General features: G+C 32.5%; 1 protein-coding gene across 1 annotated transcript; it reads right to left on the bottom strand.

Moving 5' to 3' along the window:
- Positions 1 to 19,572: 19,572 nt before the first annotated feature.
- Positions 19,573 to 22,202, bottom strand: LOC142235883 (uncharacterized). Its single transcript, XM_075307135.1, has 2 exons — positions 19,720 to 22,202; positions 19,573 to 19,636 (listed from the first exon to the last, which is right to left on the bottom strand). The coding sequence occupies exons 1-2, from the start codon at positions 22,200 to 22,202 to the stop codon at positions 19,573 to 19,575; spliced, it is 2,547 nt and encodes an 848-aa protein (XP_075163250.1).
- Between the last annotated feature and the right edge of the window lie 341 nt (positions 22,203 to 22,543).

The raw sequence follows: 22,543 nt of genomic DNA, 5'->3' as shown, positions 1-22,543 counted from the left end.
TGGGGGTGGTCATGAATTAAGCTCCTTTTCGCTCTAGGACGCATAGTTTAGGAGATATGAGCAAAACAAGTTTTTCATATAAAAATTTCAATTTTTTCAGTATTTGGATGGAATTTTCGATTGTTTTGGGGGTGGTCATGAATTAAGCTCCTTTTCGCTCTAGGACGCATAGTTTAGGAGATATGAGCAAAACAAGTTTTTCATATAAAAATTTCAATTTTTTCAGTATTTGGATGGAATTTTCGATTTTTTGGGTGTGGTCATGAATTAAGCTCCTTTTCGCTCTAGGACGCATAGTTTAGGAGATATGAGCAAAACAAGTTTTTCATATAAAAATTTCAATTTTTTCAGTATTTGGATGGAATTTTCGATTTTTTGGGGGTGGTCATGAATTAAGCTCCTTTTCGCTCTAGGACGCATAGTTTAGGAGATATGAGCAAAACAAGTTTTTCATATAAAAATTTCAATTTTTTCAGTATTTGGATGGAATTTTCGATTTTTTTTGGGGTGGTCATGAATTAAGCTCCTTTTCGCTCTAGGACGCATAGTTTAGGAGATATTTCGATTTTTTGGGGGTGGTCATGAATTAAGCTCCTTTTCGCTTTAGGACGCATAGTTTAGGAGATATGAGCAAAACAAGTTTTTCATATAAAAATTTCAATTTTTTTCAGTATTTGGATGGAATTTTCGATTTTTTGGGGGTGGTCATGAATTAAGCTCCTTTTCGCTCTAGGACGCATAGTTTAGGAGATACGATCAAAACAAGTTTTTCATATAAAAATTTCAATTTTTTCAGTATTTGGATGGAATTTTGCTTTTTTTTGGGGTGGTCATGAATTAAGCTCCTTTTCGCTCTAGGACGCATAGTTTAGGAGATATGAGCAAAACAAGTTTTTCATATAAAAATTTCAATTTTTTCAGTATTTGGATGGAATTTTCGATTTTTTGGGGGTGGTCATGAATTAAGCTCCTTTTCGCTCTAGGACGCATAGTTTAGGAGATATGAGCAAAACAAGTTTTTCATATTAAAATTTCAATTTTTTCAGTATTTGGATGGAATTTTCGATTTTTTGGGGGTGGTCATGAATTAAGCTCCTTTTCGCTCTAGGACGCATAGTTTAGGAGATATGAGCAAAACAAGTTTTTCATATAAAAATTTCAATTTTTTCAGTATATGGATGGAATTTTGCTTTTTTTTGGGGTGGTCATGAATTAAGCTCCTTTTCGCTCTAGGACGCATAGTTTAGGAGATATGAGCAAAACAAGTTTTTCATATAAAAATTTCAATTTTTTCAGTATTTGGATGGAATTTTGCTTTTTTTTGGGGTGGTCATGAATTAAGCTCCTTTTCGCTCTAGGACGCATAGTTTAGGAGATATGAGCAAAACAAGTTTTTCATATAAAAATTTCAATTTTTTCAGTATTTGGATGGAATTTTCGATTTTTTGGGGGTGGTCATGAATTAAGCTCCTTTTCGCTCTAGGACGCATAGTTTAGGAGATATGAGCAAAACAAGTTTTTCATATAAAAATTTCAATTTTTTCAGTATTTGGATGGAATTTTCGATTTTTTGGGGGTGGTCATGAATTAAGCTCCTTTTCGCTCTAGGACGCATAGTTTAGGAGATATGGGCAAAACAAGTTTTTCATATAAAAATTTCAATTTTTTCAGTATTTGGATGGAATTTTCGATTTTTTGGGTGTGGTCATGAATTAAGCTCCTTTTCGCTCTAGGACGCATAGTTTAGGAGATATGAGCAAAACAAGTTTTTCATATAAAAATTTCAATTTTTTCAGTATTTGGATGGAATTTTCGATTTTTTGGGGGTGGTCATGAATTAAGCTCCTTTTCGCTCTAGGACGCATAGTTTAGGAGATATGAGCAAAACAAGTTTTTCATATAAAAATTTCAATTTTTTCAGTATTTGGATGGAATTTTAGATTTTTTGGGGGTGGTCATGAATTAAGCTCCTTTTCGCTCTAAGACGCATAGTTTAGGAGATATGAGCAAAACAAGTTTTTCATATAAAAATTTCAATTTTTTCAGTATTTGGATGGAATTTTGCTTTTTTTTTTGGGGTGGTCATGAATTAAGCTCCTTTTCGCTCTAGGACGCATAGTTTAGGAGATACGATCAAAACAAGTTTTTCATATAAAAATTTAAATTTTTTCAGTATTTGGATGGAATTTTGCTTTTTTTTGGGGTGGTCATGAATTAAGCTCCTTTTCGCTCTAGGACGCATAGTTTAGGAGATATGAGCAAAACAAGTTTTTCATATAAAAATTTCAATTTTTTCAGTATTTGGATGGAATTTTCGATTTTTTGGGGGTGGTCATGAATTAAGCTCCTTTTCGCTCTAGGACGCATAGTTTAGGAGATATGAGCAAAACAAGTTTTTCATATTAAAATTTCAATTTTTTCAGTATTTGGATGGAATTTTCGATTTTTTGGGGGTGGTCATGAATTAAGCTCCTTTTCGCTCTAGGACGCATAGTTTAGGAGATATGAGCAAAACAAGTTTTTCATATAAAAATTTCAATTTTTTCAGTATATGGATGGAATTTTGCTTTTTTTTGGGGTGGTCATGAATTAAGCTCCTTTTCGCTCTAGGACGCATAGTTTAGGAGATATGAGCAAAACAAGTTTTTCATATAAAAATTTCAATTTTTTCAGTATTTGGATGGAATTTTGCTTTTTTTTGGGGTGGTCATGAATTAAGCTCCTTTTCGCTCTAGGACGCATAGTTTAGGAGATATGAGCAAAACAAGTTTTTCATATAAAAATTTCAATTTTTTCAGTATTTGGATGGAATTTTCGATTTTTTGGGGGTGGTCATGAATTAAGCTCCTTTTCGCTCTAGGACGCATAGTTTAGGAGATATGAGCAAAACAAGTTTTTCATATAAAAATTTCACTTTTTTCAGTATTTGGATGGAATTTTCGATTTTTTGGGGGTGGTCATGAATTAAGCTCCTTTTCGCTCTAGGACGCATAGTTTAGGAGATATGGGCAAAACAAGTTTTTCATATAAAAATTTCAATTTTTTCAGTATTTGGATGGAATTTTCGATTTTTTGGGTGTGGTCATGAATTAAGCTCCTTTTCGCTCTAGGACGCATAGTTTAGGAGATATGAGCAAAACAAGTTTTTCATATAAAAATTTCAATTTTTTCAGTATTTGGATGGAATTTTCGATTTTTTGGGGGTGGTCATGAATTAAGCTCCTTTTCGCTCTAGGACGCATAGTTTAGGAGATATGAGCAAAACAAGTTTTTCATATAAAAATTTCAATTTTTTCAGTATTTGGATGGAATTTTAGATTTTTTGGGGGTGGTCATGAATTAAGCTCCTTTTCGCATTAAGACGCATAGTTTAGGAGATATGAGCAAAACAAGTTTTTCATATAAAAATTTCAATTTTTTCAGTATTTGGATGGAATTTTGCTTTTTTTTTTGGGGTGGCCATGAATTAAGCTCCTTTTCGCTCTAGGACGCATAGTTTATGAGATATGAGCAAAACAAGTTTTTCATATAAAAATTTCAATTTTTTCAGTATTTGGATGGAATTTTCGATTTTTTTTTTGGGTGGTCATGAATTAAGCTCCTTTTCGCTCTAGGACGCATAGTTTAGGAGATATGAGCAAAACAAATTTTTGATATAAAAATTTCAATTTTTTCAGTATTTGGATGGAATTTTCGATTTTTTGGGTGTGGTCATGAATTAAGCTCCTTTTCGCTCTAGGACGCATAGTTTAGGAGATATTTAGATTTTTTGGGGGTGGTCATGAATTAAGCTCCTTTTCGCTTTAGGACGCATAGTTTAGGAGATATGAGCAAAACAAGTTTTTCATATAAAAATTTCAATTTTTTCAGTATTTGGATGGAATTTTCGATTTTTTGGGGGTGGTCATGAATTAAGCTCCTTTTCGCTCTAGGACGCATAGTTTAGGAGATATGATCAAAACAAGTTTTTCATATAAAAATTTAAATTTTTTCAGTATTTGGATGGAATTTTGCTTTTTTTTGGGGGTGGTCATGAATTAAGCTCCTTTTCGCTCTAGGACGCATAGTTTAGGAGATATGAGCAAAACAAGTTTTTCATATAAAAATTTCAATTTTTTCAGTATTTGGATGGAATTATCGATTTTTTGGGGGTGGTCATGAATTAAGCTCCTTTTCGCTCTAGGACGCATAGTTTAGGAGATATGAGCAAAACAAGTTTTTCATATAAAAATTTCAATTTTTTCAGTATTTGGATGGAATTTTGCTTTTTTTTTTTGGGTGGTCATGAATTAAGCTCCTTTTCGCTCTAGGACGCATAGTTTAGGAGATATGAGCAAAACAAGTTTTTCATATAAAAATTTCAATTTTTTCGATTTTTTTCGATTCGATTTTTTTCGATTTTTTGGGTGTGGTCATGAATTAAGCTCCTTTTCGCTCTAGGACGCATAGTTTAGGAGATATGAGCAAAACAAGTTTTTCATATAAAAATTTCAATTTTTTCAGTATTTGGATGGAATTTTCGATTTTTTGGGGGTGGTCATGAATTAAGCTCCTTTTCGCTCTAGGACGCATAGTTTAGGAGATATGAGCAAAACAAATTTTTCATATAAAAATTTCAATTTTTTCAGTATTTGGATGGAATTTTGCTTTTTTTTTTTGGGTGGTCATGAATTAAGCTCCTTTTCGCTCTAGGACGCATAGTTTAGGAGATATGAGCAAAACAAGTTTTTCATATAAAAATTTCAATTTTTTCAGTATTTGGATGGAATTTTGCTTTTTTTTTTTGGGATGGTCATGAATTAAGCTCCTTTTCGCTCTAGGACGCATAGTTTAGGAGATATGAGCAAAACAAGTTTTTCATATAAAAATTTCAATTTTTTCAGTATTTGGATGGAATTTTCGATTTTTTGGGTGTGGTCATGAATTAAGCTCCTTTTCGCTCTAGGACGCATAGTTTAGGAGATATGAGCAAAAAAAGTTTTTCATATAAAAATTTCAATTTTTTCAGTATTTGGATTGAATTTTCGATTTTTTGGGGGTGGTCATGAATTAAGCTCCTTTTCGCTCTAGGACGCATAGTTTAGGAGATATGAGCAAAACAAGTTTTTCATATAAAAATTTCATTTTTTTCAGTATTTGGATGGAATTTTCGATTTTTTGGGGGTGGTCATGAATTAAGCTCCTTTTCGCTCTAGGACGCATAGTTTAGGAGATATGATCAAAACAAGTTTTTCATATAAAAATTTCAATTTTTTTCAGTATTTGGATGGAATTTTCGATTTTATGGGGGTGGTCATGAATTAAGCTCCTTTTCGCTCTAGGACGCATAGTTTAGGAGATATGAGCAAAACAAGTTTTTTATATAAAAATTTCAATTTTTTCAGTATTTGGATGGAATTTTGCTTTTTTTTGGGGTGGTCATGAATTAAGCTCCTTTTCGCTCTAGGACGCATAGTTTAGGAGATATGATCAAAACAAGTTTTTCATATAAAAATTTCAATTTTTTTCAGTATTTGGATGGAATTTTCGATTTTATGGGGGTGGTCATGAATTAAGCTCCTTTTCGCTCTAGGACGCATAGTTTAGGAGATATGAGCAACACAAGTTTTTCATATAAAAATTTCAATTTTTTCAGTATTTGGATGGAATTTTGCATTTTTTTGGGGTGGTCATGAATTAAGCTCCTTTTCGCTCTAGGACGCATAGTTTAGGAGATATGAGCAAAACAAGTTTTTCATATAAAAATTTCAAATTTTTCAGTATTTGGATGGAATTTTGCTTTTTTTTGGGTGGTCATGAATTAAGCTCCTTTTCGCTCTAGGACGCATAGTTTAGGAGATATGAGCAAAACAAGTTTTTCATATAAAAATTTCAATTTTTTCAGTATTTGGATGGAATTTTCGATTTTTTTGGGGGTGGTCATGAATTAAGCTCCTTTTCGCTCTAGGACGCATAGTTTAGGAGATATGAGCAAAACAAGTTTTTCATATAAAAATTTCAATTTTTTCAGTATTTGGATGGAATTTTCGATTTTTTGGGGGTGGTCACGAATTAAGCTCCTTTTCGCTCTAGGACGCATAGTTTAGGAGATATGAGCAAAACAAGTTTTTCATATAAAAATTTCAATTTTTTCAGTATTTGGATGAAATTTTCGATTTTTTGGGGGTGGTCATGAATTAAGCTCCTTTTCGCTCTAGGACGCATAGTTTAGGAGATATGAGCAAAACAAGTTTTTCATATAAAAATTTCAATTTTTTCAGTATTTGGAAGGAATTTTGCTTTTTTTTGGGGTGGTCATGAATTAAGCTCCTTTTCGCTCTAGGACGCATAGTTTAGGAGATATGAGCAAAACAAGTTTTTCATATAAAAAGTTCAATTTTTTCAGTATTTGGATGGAATTTTCGATTTTTTGGGTGTGGTCATGAATTAAGCTCCTTTTCGCTCTAGGACGCATAGTTTAGGAGATATGAGCAAAAAAACTTTTTCATATAAAAATTTCAATTTTTTCAGTATTTGGATGGAAAAGTTTTTCATATAAAAATTTCAATTTTTTCAGTATTTGGATTGAATTTTCGATTTTTTGGGGGTGGTCATGAATTAAGCTCCTTTTCGCTCTAGGACGCATAGTTTAGGAGATATGAGCAAAACAAGTTTTTCATATAAAAATTTCATTTTTTCAGTATTTGGATGGAATTTTCGATTTTTTGGGGGTGGTCATGAATTAAGCTCCTTTTCGCTCTAGGACGCATAGTTTAGGAGATATGATCAAAACAAGTTTTTCATATAAAAATTTCAATTTTTTTCAGTATTTGGATGGAATTTTCGATTTTATGGGGGTGGTCATGAATTAAGCTCCTTTTCGCTCTAGGACGCATAGTTTAGGAGATATGAGCAAAACAAGTTTTTTATATAAAAATTTCAATTTTTTCAGTATTTGGATGGAATTTTGCTTTTTTTTGGGGTGGTCATGAATTAAGCTCCTTTTCGCTCTAGGACGCATAGTTTAGGAGATATGATCAAAACAAGTTTTTCATATAAAAATTTCAATTTTTTCAGTATTTGGATGGAATTTTGCTTTTTTTTTGGGGTGGTCATGAATTAAGCTCCTTTTCGCTCTAGGACGCACAGTTCAGGAGATATGAGCAACACAAGTTTTTCATATAAAAATTTCAATTTTTTCAGTATTTGGATGGAATTTTGCATTTTTTTGGGGTGGTCATGAATTAAGCTCCTTTTCGCTCTAGGACGCATAGTTTAGGAGATATGAGCAAAACAAGTTTTTCATATAAAAATTTCAATTTTTTCAGTATTTGGATGGAATTTTGCTTTTTTTTTTGGGTGGTCATGAATTAAGCTCCTTTTCGCTCTAGGACGCATAGTTTAGGAGATATGAGCAAAACAAGTTTTTCATATAAAAATTTCAATTTTTTCAGTATTTGGATGGAATTTTCGATTTTTTTGGGGGTGGTCATGAATTAAGCTCCTTTTCGCTCTAGGACGCATAGTTTAGGAGATATGAGCAAAACAAGTTTTTCATATAAAAATTTCAATTTTTTCAGTATTTGGATGGAATTTTCGATTTTTTGGGGGTGGTCACGAATTAAGCTCCTTTTCGCTCTAGGACGCATAGTTTAGGAGATATGAGCAAAACAAGTTTTTCATATAAAAATTTCAATTTTTTCAGTATTTGGATGAAATTTTCGATTTTTTGGGGGTGGTCATGAATTAAGCTCCTTTTCGCTCTAGGACGCATAGTTTAGGAGATATGAGCAAAACAAGTTTTTCATATAAAAATTTCAATTTTTTCAGTATTTGGAAGGAATTTTGCTTTTTTTTGGGGTGGTCATGAATTAAGCTCCTTTTCGCTCTAGGACGCATAGTTTAGGAGATATGAGCAAAACAAGTTTTTCATATAAAAATTTCAATTTTTTCAGTATTTGGATGGAATTTTCGATTTTTTGGGTGTGGTCATGAATTAAGCTCCTTTTCGCTCTAGGACGCATAGTTTAGGAGATATGAGCAAAAAAACTTTTTCATATAAAAATTTCAATTTTTTCAGTATTTGGATGGAATTTTCGATTTTTTGGGGGTGGTCATGAATTAAGCTCCTTTTCGCTCTAGGACGCATAGTTTAGGAGATATGAGCAAAACAAGTTTTTCATATAAAAATTTCATTTTTTTCAGTATTTGGATGGAATTTTCGATTATTTGGGTGTGGTCATGAATTAAGCTCCTTTTCGCTCTAGGACGCATAGTTTAGGAGATATGATCAAAACAAGTTTTTCATATAAAAATTTCAATTTTTTCAGTATTTTGATGGAATTTTGCTTTTTTTGGGGTGGTCATGAATTAAGCTCCTTTTCGCTCTAGGACGCATAGTTTAGGAGATATGAGCAAAACAAGTTTTTCATATAAAAATTTCAATTTTTTCAGTATTTGGATGGAATTTTCGATTTTTTGGGGGTGGTCATGAATTAAGCTCCTTTTCGCTCTAGGACGCATAGTTTAGGAGATATGATCAAAACAAGTTTTTCATATAAAAATTTCAATTTTTTTCAGTATTTGGATGGAATTTTCGATTTTATGGGAGTGGTCATGAATTAAGCTCCTTTTCGCTCTAGGACGCATAGTTTAGGAGATATGAGCAAAACAAGTTTTTCATATAAAAATTTCAATTTTTTCAGTATTTGGATGGAAATTTGCTTTTTTTGGGGTGGTCATGAATTAAGCTCCTTTTCGCTGTAGGACGCATAGTTTAGGAGATATGATCAAAACAAGTTTTTCATATAAAAATTTCAATTTTTTTCAGTATTTGGATGGAATTTTCGATTTTATGGGGGTGGTCATGAATTAAGCTCCTTTTCGCTCTAGGACGCATAGTTTAGGAGATATGAGCAAAAAAAGTTTTTCATATAAAAATTTCAATTTTTTCAGTATTTGGATGGAATTTTCGATTTTTTGGGGGTGGTCATGAATTAAGCTCCTTTTCGCTCTAGGACGCATAGTTTAGGAGATATGAGCAAAACAAGTTTTTCATATAAAAATTTCAATTTTTTCAGTATTTGGATGGAATTTTGCTTTTTTTTTGGGGTGGTCATGAATTAAGCTCCTTTTCGCTCTAGGACGCATAGTTTAGGAGATATGAGCAAAACAAGTTTTTCATATAAAAATTTAAATTTTTTCAGTATTTGGATGGAATTTTGCTTTTTTTTGGGGTGGTCATGAATTAAGCTCCTTTTCGCTCTAGGACGCATAGTTTAGGAGATATGAGCAAAACAAGTTTTTCATATAAAAATTTAATTTTTTTCAGTATTTGGATGGAATTTTGCTTTTTTTTGGGGTGGTCATGAATTAAGCTCCTTTTCGCTCTAGGACGCATAGTTTAGGAGATATGAGCAAAACAAGTTTTTCATATAAAAATTTCAATTTTTTCAGTATTTGGATGGAATTTTGCTTTTTTTTGGTGTGGTCATGAATTAAGCTCCTTTTCGCTCTAGGACGCATAGTTTAGGAGATATGAGCAAAACAAGTTTTTCATATAAAAATTTAAATTTTTTCAGTATTTGGATGGAATTTTCCTTTTTTTTGGGGTGGTCATGAATTAAGCTCCTTTTCGCTCTAGGACGCATAGTTTAGGAGATATGAGCAAAGCAAGTTTTTCATATAAAAATTTCAATTTTTTCAGTATTTGGATGGCATTTTCGATTTTTTGGGGGTGGTCATGAATTAAGCTCCTTTTCGCTCTAGGACGCATAGTTTAGGAGATATGAGCAAAACAAGTTTTTCATATAAGTTTTTCAATTTTTTCAGTATTTGGATGGAATTTTCGATTTTTTGGGGGTGGTCATGAATTAAGCTCCTCTTCGCTCTAGGACGCATAGTTTAGGAGATATGAGCAAAACAAGTTTTTCATATAAAAATTTCAATTTTTTCAGTATTTGGATGGAATTTTCGATTTTATGGGGGTGGTCATGAATTAAGCTCCTTTTCGCTCTAGGACGCATAGTTTAGGAGATATGAGCAAAGCAAGTTTTTCATATAAAAATTTCAATTTTTTCAGTATTTGGATGGAATTTTCGATTTTTTGGGGGTGGTCATGAATTAAGCTCCTTTTCGCTCTAGGACCCATAGTTTAGGAGATATGAGCAAAACAAGTTTTCATATAAGTTTTTCAATTTTTTCAGTATTTGGATGGAATTTTCGATTTTTTGGGGGTGGTCATGAATTAAGCTCCTTTTCGCTCTAGGACGCATAGTTTAGGAGATATGAGCAAAACAAGTTTTTCATATAAAAATTTCAATTTTTTCAGTATTTGGATGGAATTTTGCTTTTTTTTTGGGGTGGTCATGAATTAAGCTCCTTTTCGCTCTAGGACGCATAGTTTAGGAGATATGAGCAAAACAAGTTTTTCATATAAAAATTTCAATTTTTTCAGTATTTGGATGGAATTTTCGATTTTTTGGGTGTGGTCATGAATTAAGCTCCTTTTCGCTCTAGGACGCATAGTTTAGGAGATATGAGCAAAAAAAGTTTTTCATATAAAAATTTCAATTTTTTCAGTATTTGGATGGAATTTTCGATTTTTTGGGGGTGGTCATGAATTAAGCTCCTTTTCGCTCTAGGACGCATAGTTTAGGAGATATGAGCAAAAAAACTTTTTCATATAAAAATTTCAATTTTTTCAGTATTTGGATGGAAAAGTTTTTCATATAAAAATTTCAATTTTTTCAGTATTTGGATTGAATTTTCGATTTTTTGGGGGTGGTCATGAATTAAGCTCCTTTTCGCTCTAGGACGCATAGTTTAGGAGATATGAGCAAAACAAGTTTTTCATATAAAAATTTCATTTTTTTCAGTATTTGGATGGAATTTTCGATTTTTTGGGGGTGGTCATGAATTAAGCTCCTTTTCGCTCTAGGACGCATAGTTTAGGAGATATGATCAAAACAAGTTTTTCATATAAAAATTTCAATTTTTTTCAGTATTTGGATGGAATTTTCGATTTTATGGGGGTGGTCATGAATTAAGCTCCTTTTCGCTCTAGGACGCATAGTTTAGGAGATATGAGCAAAACAAGTTTTTTATATAAAAATTTCAATTTTTTCAGTATTTGGATGGAATTTTGCTTTTTTTTTGGGGTGGTCATGAATTAAGCTCCTTTTCGCTCTAGGACGCATAGTTTAGGAGATATGATCAAAACAAGTTTTTCATATAAAAATTTCAATTTTTTTCAGTATTTGGATGGAATTTTCGATTTTATGGGGGTGGTCATGAATTAAGCTCATTTTCGCTCTAGGACGCATAGTTTAGGAGATATGAGCAACACAAGTTTTTCATATAAAAATTTCAATTTTTTCAGTATTTGGATGGAATTTTGCATTTTTTTGGGGTGGTCATGAATTAAGCTCCTTTTCGCTCTAGGACGCATAGTTTAGGAGATATGAGCAAAACAAGTTTTTCATATAAAAATTTCAATTTTTTCAGTATTTGGATGGAATTTTGCTTTTTTTTTGGGTGGTCATGAATTAAGCTCCTTTTCGCTCTAGGACGCATAGTTTAGGAGATATGAGCAAAACAAGTTTTTCATATAAAAATTTCAATTTTTTCAGTATTTGGATGGAATTTTCGATTTTTTTGGGGGTGGTCATGAATTAAGCTCCTTTTCGCTCTAGGACGCATAGTTTAGGAGATATGAGCAAAACAAGTTTTTCATATAAAAATTTCAATTTTTTCAGTATTTGGATGGAATTTTCGATTTTTTGGGGGTGGTCACGAATTAAGCTCCTTTTCGCTCTAGGACGCATAGTTTAGGAGATATGAGCAAAACAAGTTTTTCATATAAAAATTTCAATTTTTTCAGTATTTGGATGAAATTTTCGATTTTTTGGGGGTGGTCATGAATTAAGCTCCTTTTCGCTCTAGGACGCATAGTTTAGGAGATATGAGCAAAACAAGTTTTTCATATAAAAATTTCAATTTTTTCAGTATTTGGAAGGAATTTTGCTTTTTTTTGGGGTGGTCATGAATTAAGCTCCTTTTCGCTCTAGGACGCATAGTTTAGGAGATATGAGCAAAACAAGTTTTTCATATAAAAATTTCAATTTTTTCAGTATTTGGATGGAATTTTCGATTTTTTGGGTGTGGTCATGAATTAAGCTCCTTTTCGCTCTAGGACGCATAGTTTAGGAGATATGAGCAAAAAAACTTTTTCATATAAAAATTTCAATTTTTTCAGTATTTGGATGGAATTTTCGATTTTTTGGGGGTGGTCATGAATTAAGCTCCTTTTCGCTCTAGGACGCATAGTTTAGGAGATATGATCAAAACAAGTTTTTCATATAAAAATTTCAATTTTTTCAGTATTTTGATGGAATTTTGCTTTTTTTGGGGTGGTCATGAATTAAGCTCCTTTTCGCTCTAGGACGCATAGTTTAGGAGATATGAGCAAAACAAGTTTTTCATATAAAAATTTCAATTTTTTCAGTATTTGGATGGAATTTTGCTTTTTTTTGGGTGGTCATGAATTAAGCTCCTTTTCGCTCTAGGACGCATAGTTTAGGAGATATGAGCAAAACAAGTTTTTCATATAAAAATTTCAATATTTTCAGTATTTGGATGGAATTTTCGATTTTTTTGGGGGTGGTCATGAATTAAGCTCCTTTTCGCTCTAGGACGCATAGTTTAGGAGATATGAGCAAAACAAGTTTTTCATATAAAAATTTCAATTTTTTCAGTATTTGGATGGAATTTTCGATTTTTTGGGGGTGGTCACGAATTAAGCTCCTTTTCGCTCTAGGACGCATAGTTTAGGAGATATGAGCAAAACAAGTTTTTCATATAAAAATTTCAATTTTTTCAGTATTTGGATGAAATTTTCGATTTTTTGGGTGTGGTCATGAATTAAGCTCCTTTTCGCTCTAGGACGCATAGTTTAGGAGATATGAGCAAAAAAACTTTTTCATATAAAAATTTCAATTTTTTCAGTATTTGGATGGAATTTTCGATTTTTTGGGGGTGGTCATGAATTAAGCTCCTTTTCGCTCTAGGACGCATAGTTTAGGAGATATGAGCAAAACAAGTTTTTCATATAAAAATTTCATTTTTTTCAGTATTTGGATGGAATTTTCGATTTTTTGGGTGTGGTCATGAATTAAGCTCCTTTTCGCTCTAGGACGCATAGTTTAGGAGATATGATCAAAACAAGTTTTTCATATAAAAATTTCAATTTTTTCAGTATTTTGATGGAATTTTGCTTTTTTTGGGGTGGTCATGAATTAAGCTCCTTTTCGCTCTAGGACGCATAGTTTAGGAGATATGAGCAAAACAAGTTTTTCATATAAAAATTTCAATTTTTTCAGTATTTGGATGGAATTTTGCTTTTTTTTGGGTGGTCATGAATTAAGCTCCTTTTCGCTCTAGGACGCATAGTTTAGGAGATATGAGCAAAACAAGTTTTTCATATAAAAATTTCAATTTTTTCAGTATTTGGAAGGAATTTTGCTTTTTTTTTGGGGTGGTCATGAATTAAGCTCCTTTTCGCTCTAGGACGCATAGTTTAGGAGATATGAGCAAAACAAGTTTTTCATATAAAAATTTCAATTTTTTCAGTATTTGGATGGAATTTTCGATTTTTTGGGTGTGGTCATGAATTAAGCTCCTTTTCGCTCTAGGACGCATAGTTTAGGAGATATGAGCAAAAAAACTTTTTCATATAAAAATTTCAATTTTTTCAGTATTTGGATGGAATTTTCGATTTTTTGGGGGTGGTCATGAATTAAGCTCCTTTTCGCTCTAGGACGCATAGTTTAGGAGATATGATCAAAACAAGTTTTTCATATAAAAATTTCAATTTTTTTCAGTATTTGGATGGAATTTTCGATTTTATGGGGGTGGTCATGAATTAAGCTCATTTTCGCTCTAGGACGCATAGTTTAGGAGATATGAGCAAAACAAGTTTTTCATATAAAAATTTCAATTTTTTCAGTATTTGGATGGAATTTTCGATTTTTTGGGGGTGGTCATGAATTAAGCTCCTTTTCGCTCTAGGACGCATAGTTTAGGAGATATGATCAAAACAAGTTTTTCATATAAAAATTTCAATTTTTTTCAGTATTTGGATGGAATTTTCGATTTTATGGGAGTGGTCATGAATTAAGCTCCTTTTCGCTCTAGGACGCATAGTTTAGGAGATATGAGCAAAACAAGTTTTTCATATAAAAATTTCAATTTTTTCAGTATTTGGATGGAATTTTGCTTTTTTTGGGGTGGTCATGAATTAAGCTCCTTTTCGCTCTAGGACGCATAGTTTAGGAGATATGATCAAAACAAGTTTTTCATATAAAAATTTCAATTTTTTTCAGTATTTGGATGGAATTTTCGATTTTATGGGGGTGGTCATGAATTAAGCTCCTTTTCGCTCTAGGACGCATAGTTTAGGAGATATGAGCAAAAAAAGTTTTTCATATAAAAATTTCAATTTTTGCAGTATTTGGATGGAATTTTCGATTTTTTGGGGGTGGTCATGAATTAAGCTCCTTTTCGCTCTAGGACGCATAGTTTAGGAGATATGAGCAAAACAAGTTTTTCATATAAAAATTTCAATTTTTTCAGTATTTGGATGGAATTTTGCTTTTTTTTTGGGGTGGTCATGAATTAAGCTCCTTTTCGCTCTAGGACGCATAGTTTAGGAGATATGAGCAAAACAAGTTTTTCATATAAAAATTTCAATTTTTTCAGTATTTGGATGGAATTTTGCTTTTTTTTGGTGTGGTCATGAATTAAGCTCCTTTTCGCTCTAGGACGCATAGTTTAGGAGATATGAGCAAAACAAGTTTTTCATATAAAAATTTAAATTTTTTCAGTATTTGGATGGAATTTTCCTTTTTTTTGGGGTGGTCATGAATTAAGCTCCTTTTCGCTCTAGGACGCATAGTTTAGGAGATATGAGCAAAACAAGTTTTTCATATAAGTTTTTCAATTTTTTCAGTATTTGGATGGAATTTTCGATTTTTTGGGGGTGGTCATGAATTAAGCTCCTCTTCGCTCTAGGACGCATAGTTTAGGAGATATGAGCAAAACAAGTTTTTCATATAAAAATTTCAATTTTTTCAGTATTTGGATGGAATTTTCGATTTTATGGGGGTGGTCATGAATTAAGCTCCTTTTCGCTCTAGGACGCATAGTTTAGGAGATATGAGCAAAGCAAGTTTTTCATATAAAAATTTCAATTTTTTCAGTATTTGGATGGAATTTTCGATTTTTTGGGGGTGGTCATGAATTAAGCTCCTTTTCGCTCTAGGACGCATAGTTTAGGAGATATGAGCAAAACAAGTTTTTCATATAAGTTTTTCAATTTTTTTCAGTATTTGGATGGAATTTTCGATTTTTTGGGGGTGGTCATGAATTAAGCTCCTTTTCGCTCTAGGACGCATAGTTTAGGAGATATGAGCAAAACAAGTTTTTCATATAAAAATTTCAATTTTTTCAGTATTTGGATGGAATTTTGCTTTTTTTTGGGGTGGTCATGAATTAAGCTCTTTTTCGCTCTAGGACGCATAGTTTAGGAGATATGAGCAAAACAAGTTTTTCATATAAAAATTTCAATTTTTTCAGTATTTGGATGGAATTTTGCTTTTTTTTTGGGATGGTCATGAATTAAGCTCCTTTTCGCTCTAGGACGCATAGTTTAGGAGATATGAGCAAAACAAGTTTTTCATATAAAAATTTCAATTTTTTCAGTATTTGGATGGAATTTTCGATTTTTTGGGTGTGGTCATGAATTAAGCTCCTTTTCGCTCTAGGACGCATAGTTTAGGAGATATGAGCAAAAAAAGTTTTTCATATAAAAATTTCAATTTTTTCAGTATTTGGATGGAATTTTCGATTTTTTGGGGGTGGTCATGAATTAAGCTCCTTTTCGCTCTAGGACGCATAGTTTAGGAGATATGAGCAAAACAAGTTTTTCATATAAAAATTTCAATTTTTTCAGTATTTGGATGGAATTTTGCTTTTTTTTGGGGTGGTCATGAATTAAGCTCCTTTTCGCTCTGGGACGCATAGTTTAGGAGATATGAGCAACACAAGTTTTTCATATAAAAATTTCAATTTTTTCAGTATTTGGATGGAATTTTGCATTTTTTTGGGGTGGTCATGAATTAAGCTCCTTTTCGCTCTAGGACGCATAGTTTAGGAGATATGAGCAAAACAAGTTTTTCATATAAAAATTTCAATTTTTTCAGTATTTGGATGGAATTTTGCTTTTTTTTTTTGGGTGGTCATGAATTAAGCTCCTTTTCGCTCTAGGACGCATAGTTTAGGAGATATGAGCAAAACAAGTTTTTCATATAAAAATTTCAATTTTTTCAGTATTTGAATGGAATTTTCGATTTTTTTGGGGGTGGTCATGAATTAAGCTCCTTTTCGCTCTAGGACGCATAGTTTAGGAGATATGAGCAAAACAAGTTTTTCATATAAAAATTTAAATTTTTTCAGTATTTGGATGGAATTTTCGATTTTTTGGGGGTGGTCATGAATTAAGCTCCTTTTCGCTCTAGGACGCATAGTTTAGGAGATATGAGCAAAACAAGTTTTTCATATAAAAATTTCAATTTTTTCAGTATTTGGAGGAAATTTTCGATTTTTTGGGGGTGGTCATGAATTAAGCTCCTTTTCGCTCTAGGACGCATAGTTTAGGAGATATGAGCAAAACAAGTTTTTCATATAAAAATTTCAATTTTTTCAGTATTTGGAAGGAATTTTGCTTTTTTTTTGGGGTGGTCATGAATTAAGCTCCTTTTCGCTCTAGGACGCATAGTTTAGGAGATATGAGCAAAACAAGTTTTTCATATAAAAATTTCAATTTTTTCAGTATTTGGATGGAATTTTCGATTTTTTGGGTGTGGTCATGAATTAAGCTCCTTTTCGCTCTAGGACGCATAGTTTAGGAGATATGAGCAAAAAAAGTTTTTCATATAAAAATTTAAATTTTTTCAGTATTTGGATGGAATTTTCGATTTTTTGGGGGTGGTCATGAATTAAGCTCCTTTTCGCTCTAGGACGCATAGTTTAGGAGATATGAGCAAAACAAGTTTTTCATATAAAAATTTCATTTTTTTCAGTATTTGGATGGAATTTTCGATTTTTTGGGGGTGGTCATGAATTAAGCTCCTTTTCGCTCTAGGACGCATAGTTTAGGAGATATGATCAAAACAAGTTTTTCATATAAAAATTTCAATTTTTTCAGTATTTTGATGGAATTTTGCTTTTTTTGGGGTGGTCATGAATTAAGCTCCTTTTCGCTCTAGGACGCATAGTTTAGGAGATATGAGCAAAACAAGTTTTTCATATAAAAATTTCAATTTTTTCAGTATTTGGATGGAATTTTCGATTTTTTGGGGGTGGTCATGAATTAAGCTCCTTTTCGCTCTAGGACGCATAGTTTAGGAGATATGAGCAAAACAAGTTTTTCATATAAGTTTTTCAATTTTTTCAGTATTTGGATGCAATTTTCGATTTTTTGGGGGTGGTCATGAATTAAGCTCCTTTTCGCTCTAGGACGCATAGTTTAGGAGATATGATCAAAACAAGTTTTTCATATAAAAATTTCAATTTTTTTCAGTATTTGGATGGAATTTTCGATTTTATGGGAGTGGTCATGAATTAAGCTCCTTTTCGCTCTAGGACGCATAGTTTAGGAGATATGAGCAAAACAAGTTTTTCATATAAAAATTTCAATTTTTTCAGTATTTGGATGGAATTTTGCTTTTTTTGGGGTGGTCATGAATTAAGCTCCTTTTCGCTCTAGGACGCATAGTTTAGGAGATATGATCAAAACAAGTTTTTCATATAAAAATTTCAATTTTTTTCAGTATTTTGATGGAATTTTCGATTTTATGGGGGTGGTCATGAATTAAGCTCCTTTTCGCTCTAGGACGCATAGTTTAGGAGATATGAGCAAAAAAAGTTTTTCATATAAAAATTTCAATTTTTTCAGTATTTGGATGGAATTTTCGATTTTTTGGGGGTGGTCATGAATTAAGCTCCTTTTCGCTCTAGGACGCATAGTTTAGGAGATATGAGCAAAACAAGTTTTTCATATAAAAATTTCATTTTTTTCAGTATTTGGATGGAATTTTCGATTTTTTGGGGGTGGTCATGAATTAAGCTCCTTTTCGCTCTAGGACGCATAGTTTAGGAGATATGAGCAAAACAAGTTTTTCATATAAAAATTTCAATTTTTTCAGTATTTGGATGGAATTTTCGATTTTTTGGGTGTGGTCATGAATTAAGCTCCTTTTCGCTCTAGGACGCATAGTTTAGGAGATATGAGCAAAACAAGTTTTTCATATAAAAATTTCAATTTTTTCAGTATTTGGATGGAATTTTGCTTTTTTTTGGGGTGGTCATGAATTAAGCTCCTTTTCGCTCTAGGACGCATAGTTTAGGAGATATGAGCAAAACAAGTTTTTCATATAAAAATTTCAATTTTTTCAGTATTTGGATGGAATTTTGCTTTTTTTTGGGGTGGTCATGAATTAAGCTCCTTTTCGCTCTAGGACGCATAGTTTAGGAGATATGAGCAAAACAAGTTTTTCATATAAAAATTTAATTTTTTTCAGTATTTGGATGGAATTTTGCTTTTTTTTGGGTGGTCATGAATTAAGCTCCTTTTCGCTCTAGGACGCATAGTTTAGGAGATATGAGCAAAACAAGTTTTTCATATAAAAATTTCAATTTTTTCAGTATTTGGATGGAATTTTGCTTTTTTTTGGTGTGGTCATGAATTAAGCTCCTTTTCGCTCTAGGACGCATAGTTTAGGAGATATGAGCAAAACAAGTTTTTCATATAAAAATTTAAATTTTTTCAGTATTTGGATGGAATTTTCGATTTTTTGGGGGTGGTCATGAATTAAGCTCCTTTTCGCTCTAGGACGCATAGTTTAGGAGATATGAGCAAAGCAAGTTTTTTTTTCATTTTTTTCATTTTTTATTTGCTCAATTTTGTAATTTAAAGCCGTAAGGCCGATGCAAGATAAATTACAATAGAACTACTAATACAAAACAAACATTCCATAAACAATATAATGATGATAAATTAAGGTAAATAATAAAAATATTGACGAATAAAATTACAATACATTTTTTTTGACTTAAAATTAAAAGTTAAATAGTTAAATAATAAAAATATTGATGAAAATTACAATAATATTTATTTATATATATATATATATATATATATATATATTTTTTTTTTATTTATTTATTTTTTTTTTTTTTTATATAATAAATAATTTTTAGCTAATTACATTATTATATAACAATCAGTATCAGCATTGAGACAGGTAAAAGATACTACTGGAACAGGAAAAAACATAATTTTATCATTGGTTATTAGCAAAATGTTGAAGAAGGTTTTTCCGATATGTATAGCAGGAAACTTCGAAAGTTCTTAGAGGTGGGGGAAGAGCGTTAAATAGTCTCACTACTCTAACAACGAAAGACCCATTCATGAAGGCCTGAACCATTGGGATTACTAGTTGGTTAGCTCGCACAGAGCGGCAAAACACAATAGAATTAACGATAAAAGTCGGAATACGACTGCGGAATATCTTGTAAAATAATATTATAAGCCGAAAATCTATAAAGTCATAAAAATTACAGTTGAGAAAACGTTTTACATCTGGACTTACATGATCAAATAATCTGCGAGAATATACATACCTAACTACTCTATTAATTGCAAGGTGTATCCTCTCCAAATTCCTTCTGGAGGTACCCGAATAAATCTCAAGGCAATATAAAATATTTGGCATGATAAGGGCATGTGCCAAGCGTTCCCTAACATAACATGGCAGTACCAAATCCGTGTTGTACAATTGCCGCAAACCAACCGTAGTGCGTGAGACTACACTATCAACATGGAGGTCAAAAGATAGCTTGTCGTCCAATATCACTCCCAAACATTTAAGACTACTCACAAATTGAATGTCAATTCCATTATAACAAACCCGTAGGTTCGTCACATCACCTCTAGAAAAAAGCAAAGCTTTCGTCTTAGAAGCATTAATACTAAATTTATTTAAGGACATCCATGTACCAAGAGATCGCAAAGCCAAATCAATCTTACTCTGTAGAACATTAATAAATCGGTTAGCTCCTTTAAATATCAACTGTACGTCATCTGCATAAGCAAACGGGGTACACCAGGTACTTAAATTCTCAAAAAGATTATTAATAAAAAGAATAAATAGAAGAGGTCCCAATACTGAACCCTGTGGAACACCACTTCTAACAGACATGGTAATAGACGAAACTCCTCGAACATGAACAAATTGATCCCTATCAATCAGATAAGAATAAATCAACCTACAAGCACTTCTACTAAAACCAAATTTACTAGATAGCTTATTAATTAACCCGAAATAATCAACCCTATCGAACGCCTTCTCCAAATCAAGAGAAACCAAGACACCAATATTGCCCTCAGATATACATTTGCGAACTGAATCCGTTAGCCCCGCAAGTAACATAGCAGTACTCCTACCATTTCGAAAACCGCATTGACAATCATGCACCAAGGAGCTATTCTCCAAATATGAGATCATCTGTTGTTTCAACACATGCTCAACCGTCTTCGAAAGAACTGGGAGGAGTGCTATCGGACGGAAATCAGAGCTGTCCTTTTTCTTAATAGGATTAATTTTCGCAGTCTTCCAGACTATTGGGAATGTGGATGTCGTAATTATCTGATTAACAATGTGCAATAGGAAAGGTGATACCATATCGAAAACAGTTCTCAAAAATTTCATAGAGAAACCATCACTACCGGCTGCATTAGACTTAACTGAATAAAACCCAGTGTAAAGCTCTGAAAGAGTAATATTACTAAAAGAGAACCCATACTCATTTCCAAAAGAATGTAAAAAATCTTCCACACTACCTGTGGTATCGGACTGACTGTTAACAAACGAGGAATTCATATCATTCAGATATGCGGACGAAACACTTAAGTAATTGATTTCATTGCGCAGGCCCAGACCATTATCCCTGATTACCTTCCATAAATCCCTCGGACTACTACCCTTGTTAAAAAGTCTAAAATGAACAGACTTCTTAATGTTCCTCTTAATTCTCTTACAACGGTTTCTTAATCTGCAGTACGTCCTCCAATTCAAATCACTTCTATCGCGCAGGAATTCCCTATACGCAAGATCACACATCGACTGATGATATCTAATAACCGGACTACACAACCAATTATCAGATGTATAACGGATTAAATTCACCTTCTTCTGAAACGCTGTATGGAGCATACCCAATCCGCGCGTGAAAATCGACATCTGCAAATTAACGTCCGACTCGTAATGAATTCGACCAAAGTCGGCCGCAATAAATTTCCGTTGAAGAACCTCCATGTCGTAATTATTGTAGTCATAATACTCATAAAATTCATTACATCGCTGAGGCAGAATGTCAAGAGATATAAATATAAACGCGTGTTTCGAAATACTAGGACAAATAAATTGTCCGCTGTGTTCTACTTGATCAGGAGAAGACGACAGGAAAAAATCGATTAGAGAGGTTGATTGGTGAAAAGCATCGAAATGTGTCGGACAGGAATTATGGATTATTGATACGCCAAGTCTACTACAGGATTGTCTCACAGACATAGCATTCAAAATGTCAAAAAGGTTCTTATTAAAATCTCCCATTATGACAACGTCGTTATAATAAACCAAGAGATCGGCAATTTCGCTTTCAAATGCCCCAAAATTACCATGGGGTAAATAAACCACACCTACCAATACCTTTCCTGTGTCAGTAACAACCTCAATAAAAAGGCATTCAACATTACCATAATCCCTGCCCGAATATACAACCTTATGGCTCAGCTTCTTTGACACAAGCAGCCCTACTCCGCCACCCCTCATATTAGGACGATCATTCCTGCAAAAAGAATACCCTGAAACGTTAACAGATTCCGAAGGCGTGGAGGGTTTCATCCATGTCTCCGATATGCCGACAGTATCTATAAAACTCTCTTCAACAATGTTCTTAATTTCCATCAATTTAGTCGAAGCTGGATTAATGCTTAAACTTTGTGAATTAAAGTGCATAAGATTTAAATTTCCTCTTCTATTTGTAAGTTCTGAACGCAGAAACTGATTGTTATGTATAATAGGACCTATATTATCAGTGTACATAATGAAAATATTGGCAAAATAAAAAATAGAAAAAAATAGCAGTTAAAAAATTAAAAAATATCATGTCTTTGAGCAACCGTAAACAAATAAATAATAGAAGATATTAAAATAAATTAAGAGATCAGCTGAGAATCTACTAGATAGTATTAGTTATACTTAAACATTAAAAATGGGTACCAACTGGTTATTTTCCTTATTGTGAGAGTCAAGTAATTCACTACATTGATTAATGTCAAGGGACATCCTCTTCCCATTACAATGGCAGATAACTACCTTGGGCCGGTCAGCGTTTGTTAACTTATATGATCTTATAATTCCAAGTCTTTTTAGTTTTCTACACA

The sequence above is a fragment of the Haematobia irritans genome, chromosome 4, assembly GCF_050003625.1.
Source record: "Haematobia irritans isolate KBUSLIRL chromosome 4, ASM5000362v1, whole genome shotgun sequence".
In the NCBI taxonomy this organism is placed as follows: Eukaryota; Metazoa; Arthropoda; class Insecta; order Diptera; family Muscidae; genus Haematobia; species Haematobia irritans.
The sequence above is the reverse complement of the archived record's forward strand: the minus strand, read 5'-3'. Positions and strand labels throughout refer to the sequence as shown.

Coding starts and splice junctions, on each gene's coding strand:
- LOC142235883 (XM_075307135.1), bottom strand. CDS start 22,202: ATGTACACTGATAATATAGGTCCTATTATACATAACAATCAGTTTCTG. Junction 19,637..19,719: donor GCAATTAATAGAGTAGTTAG/GTATGTATATTC, acceptor ATGACTTTATAG/ATTTTCGGCTTATAATATTA.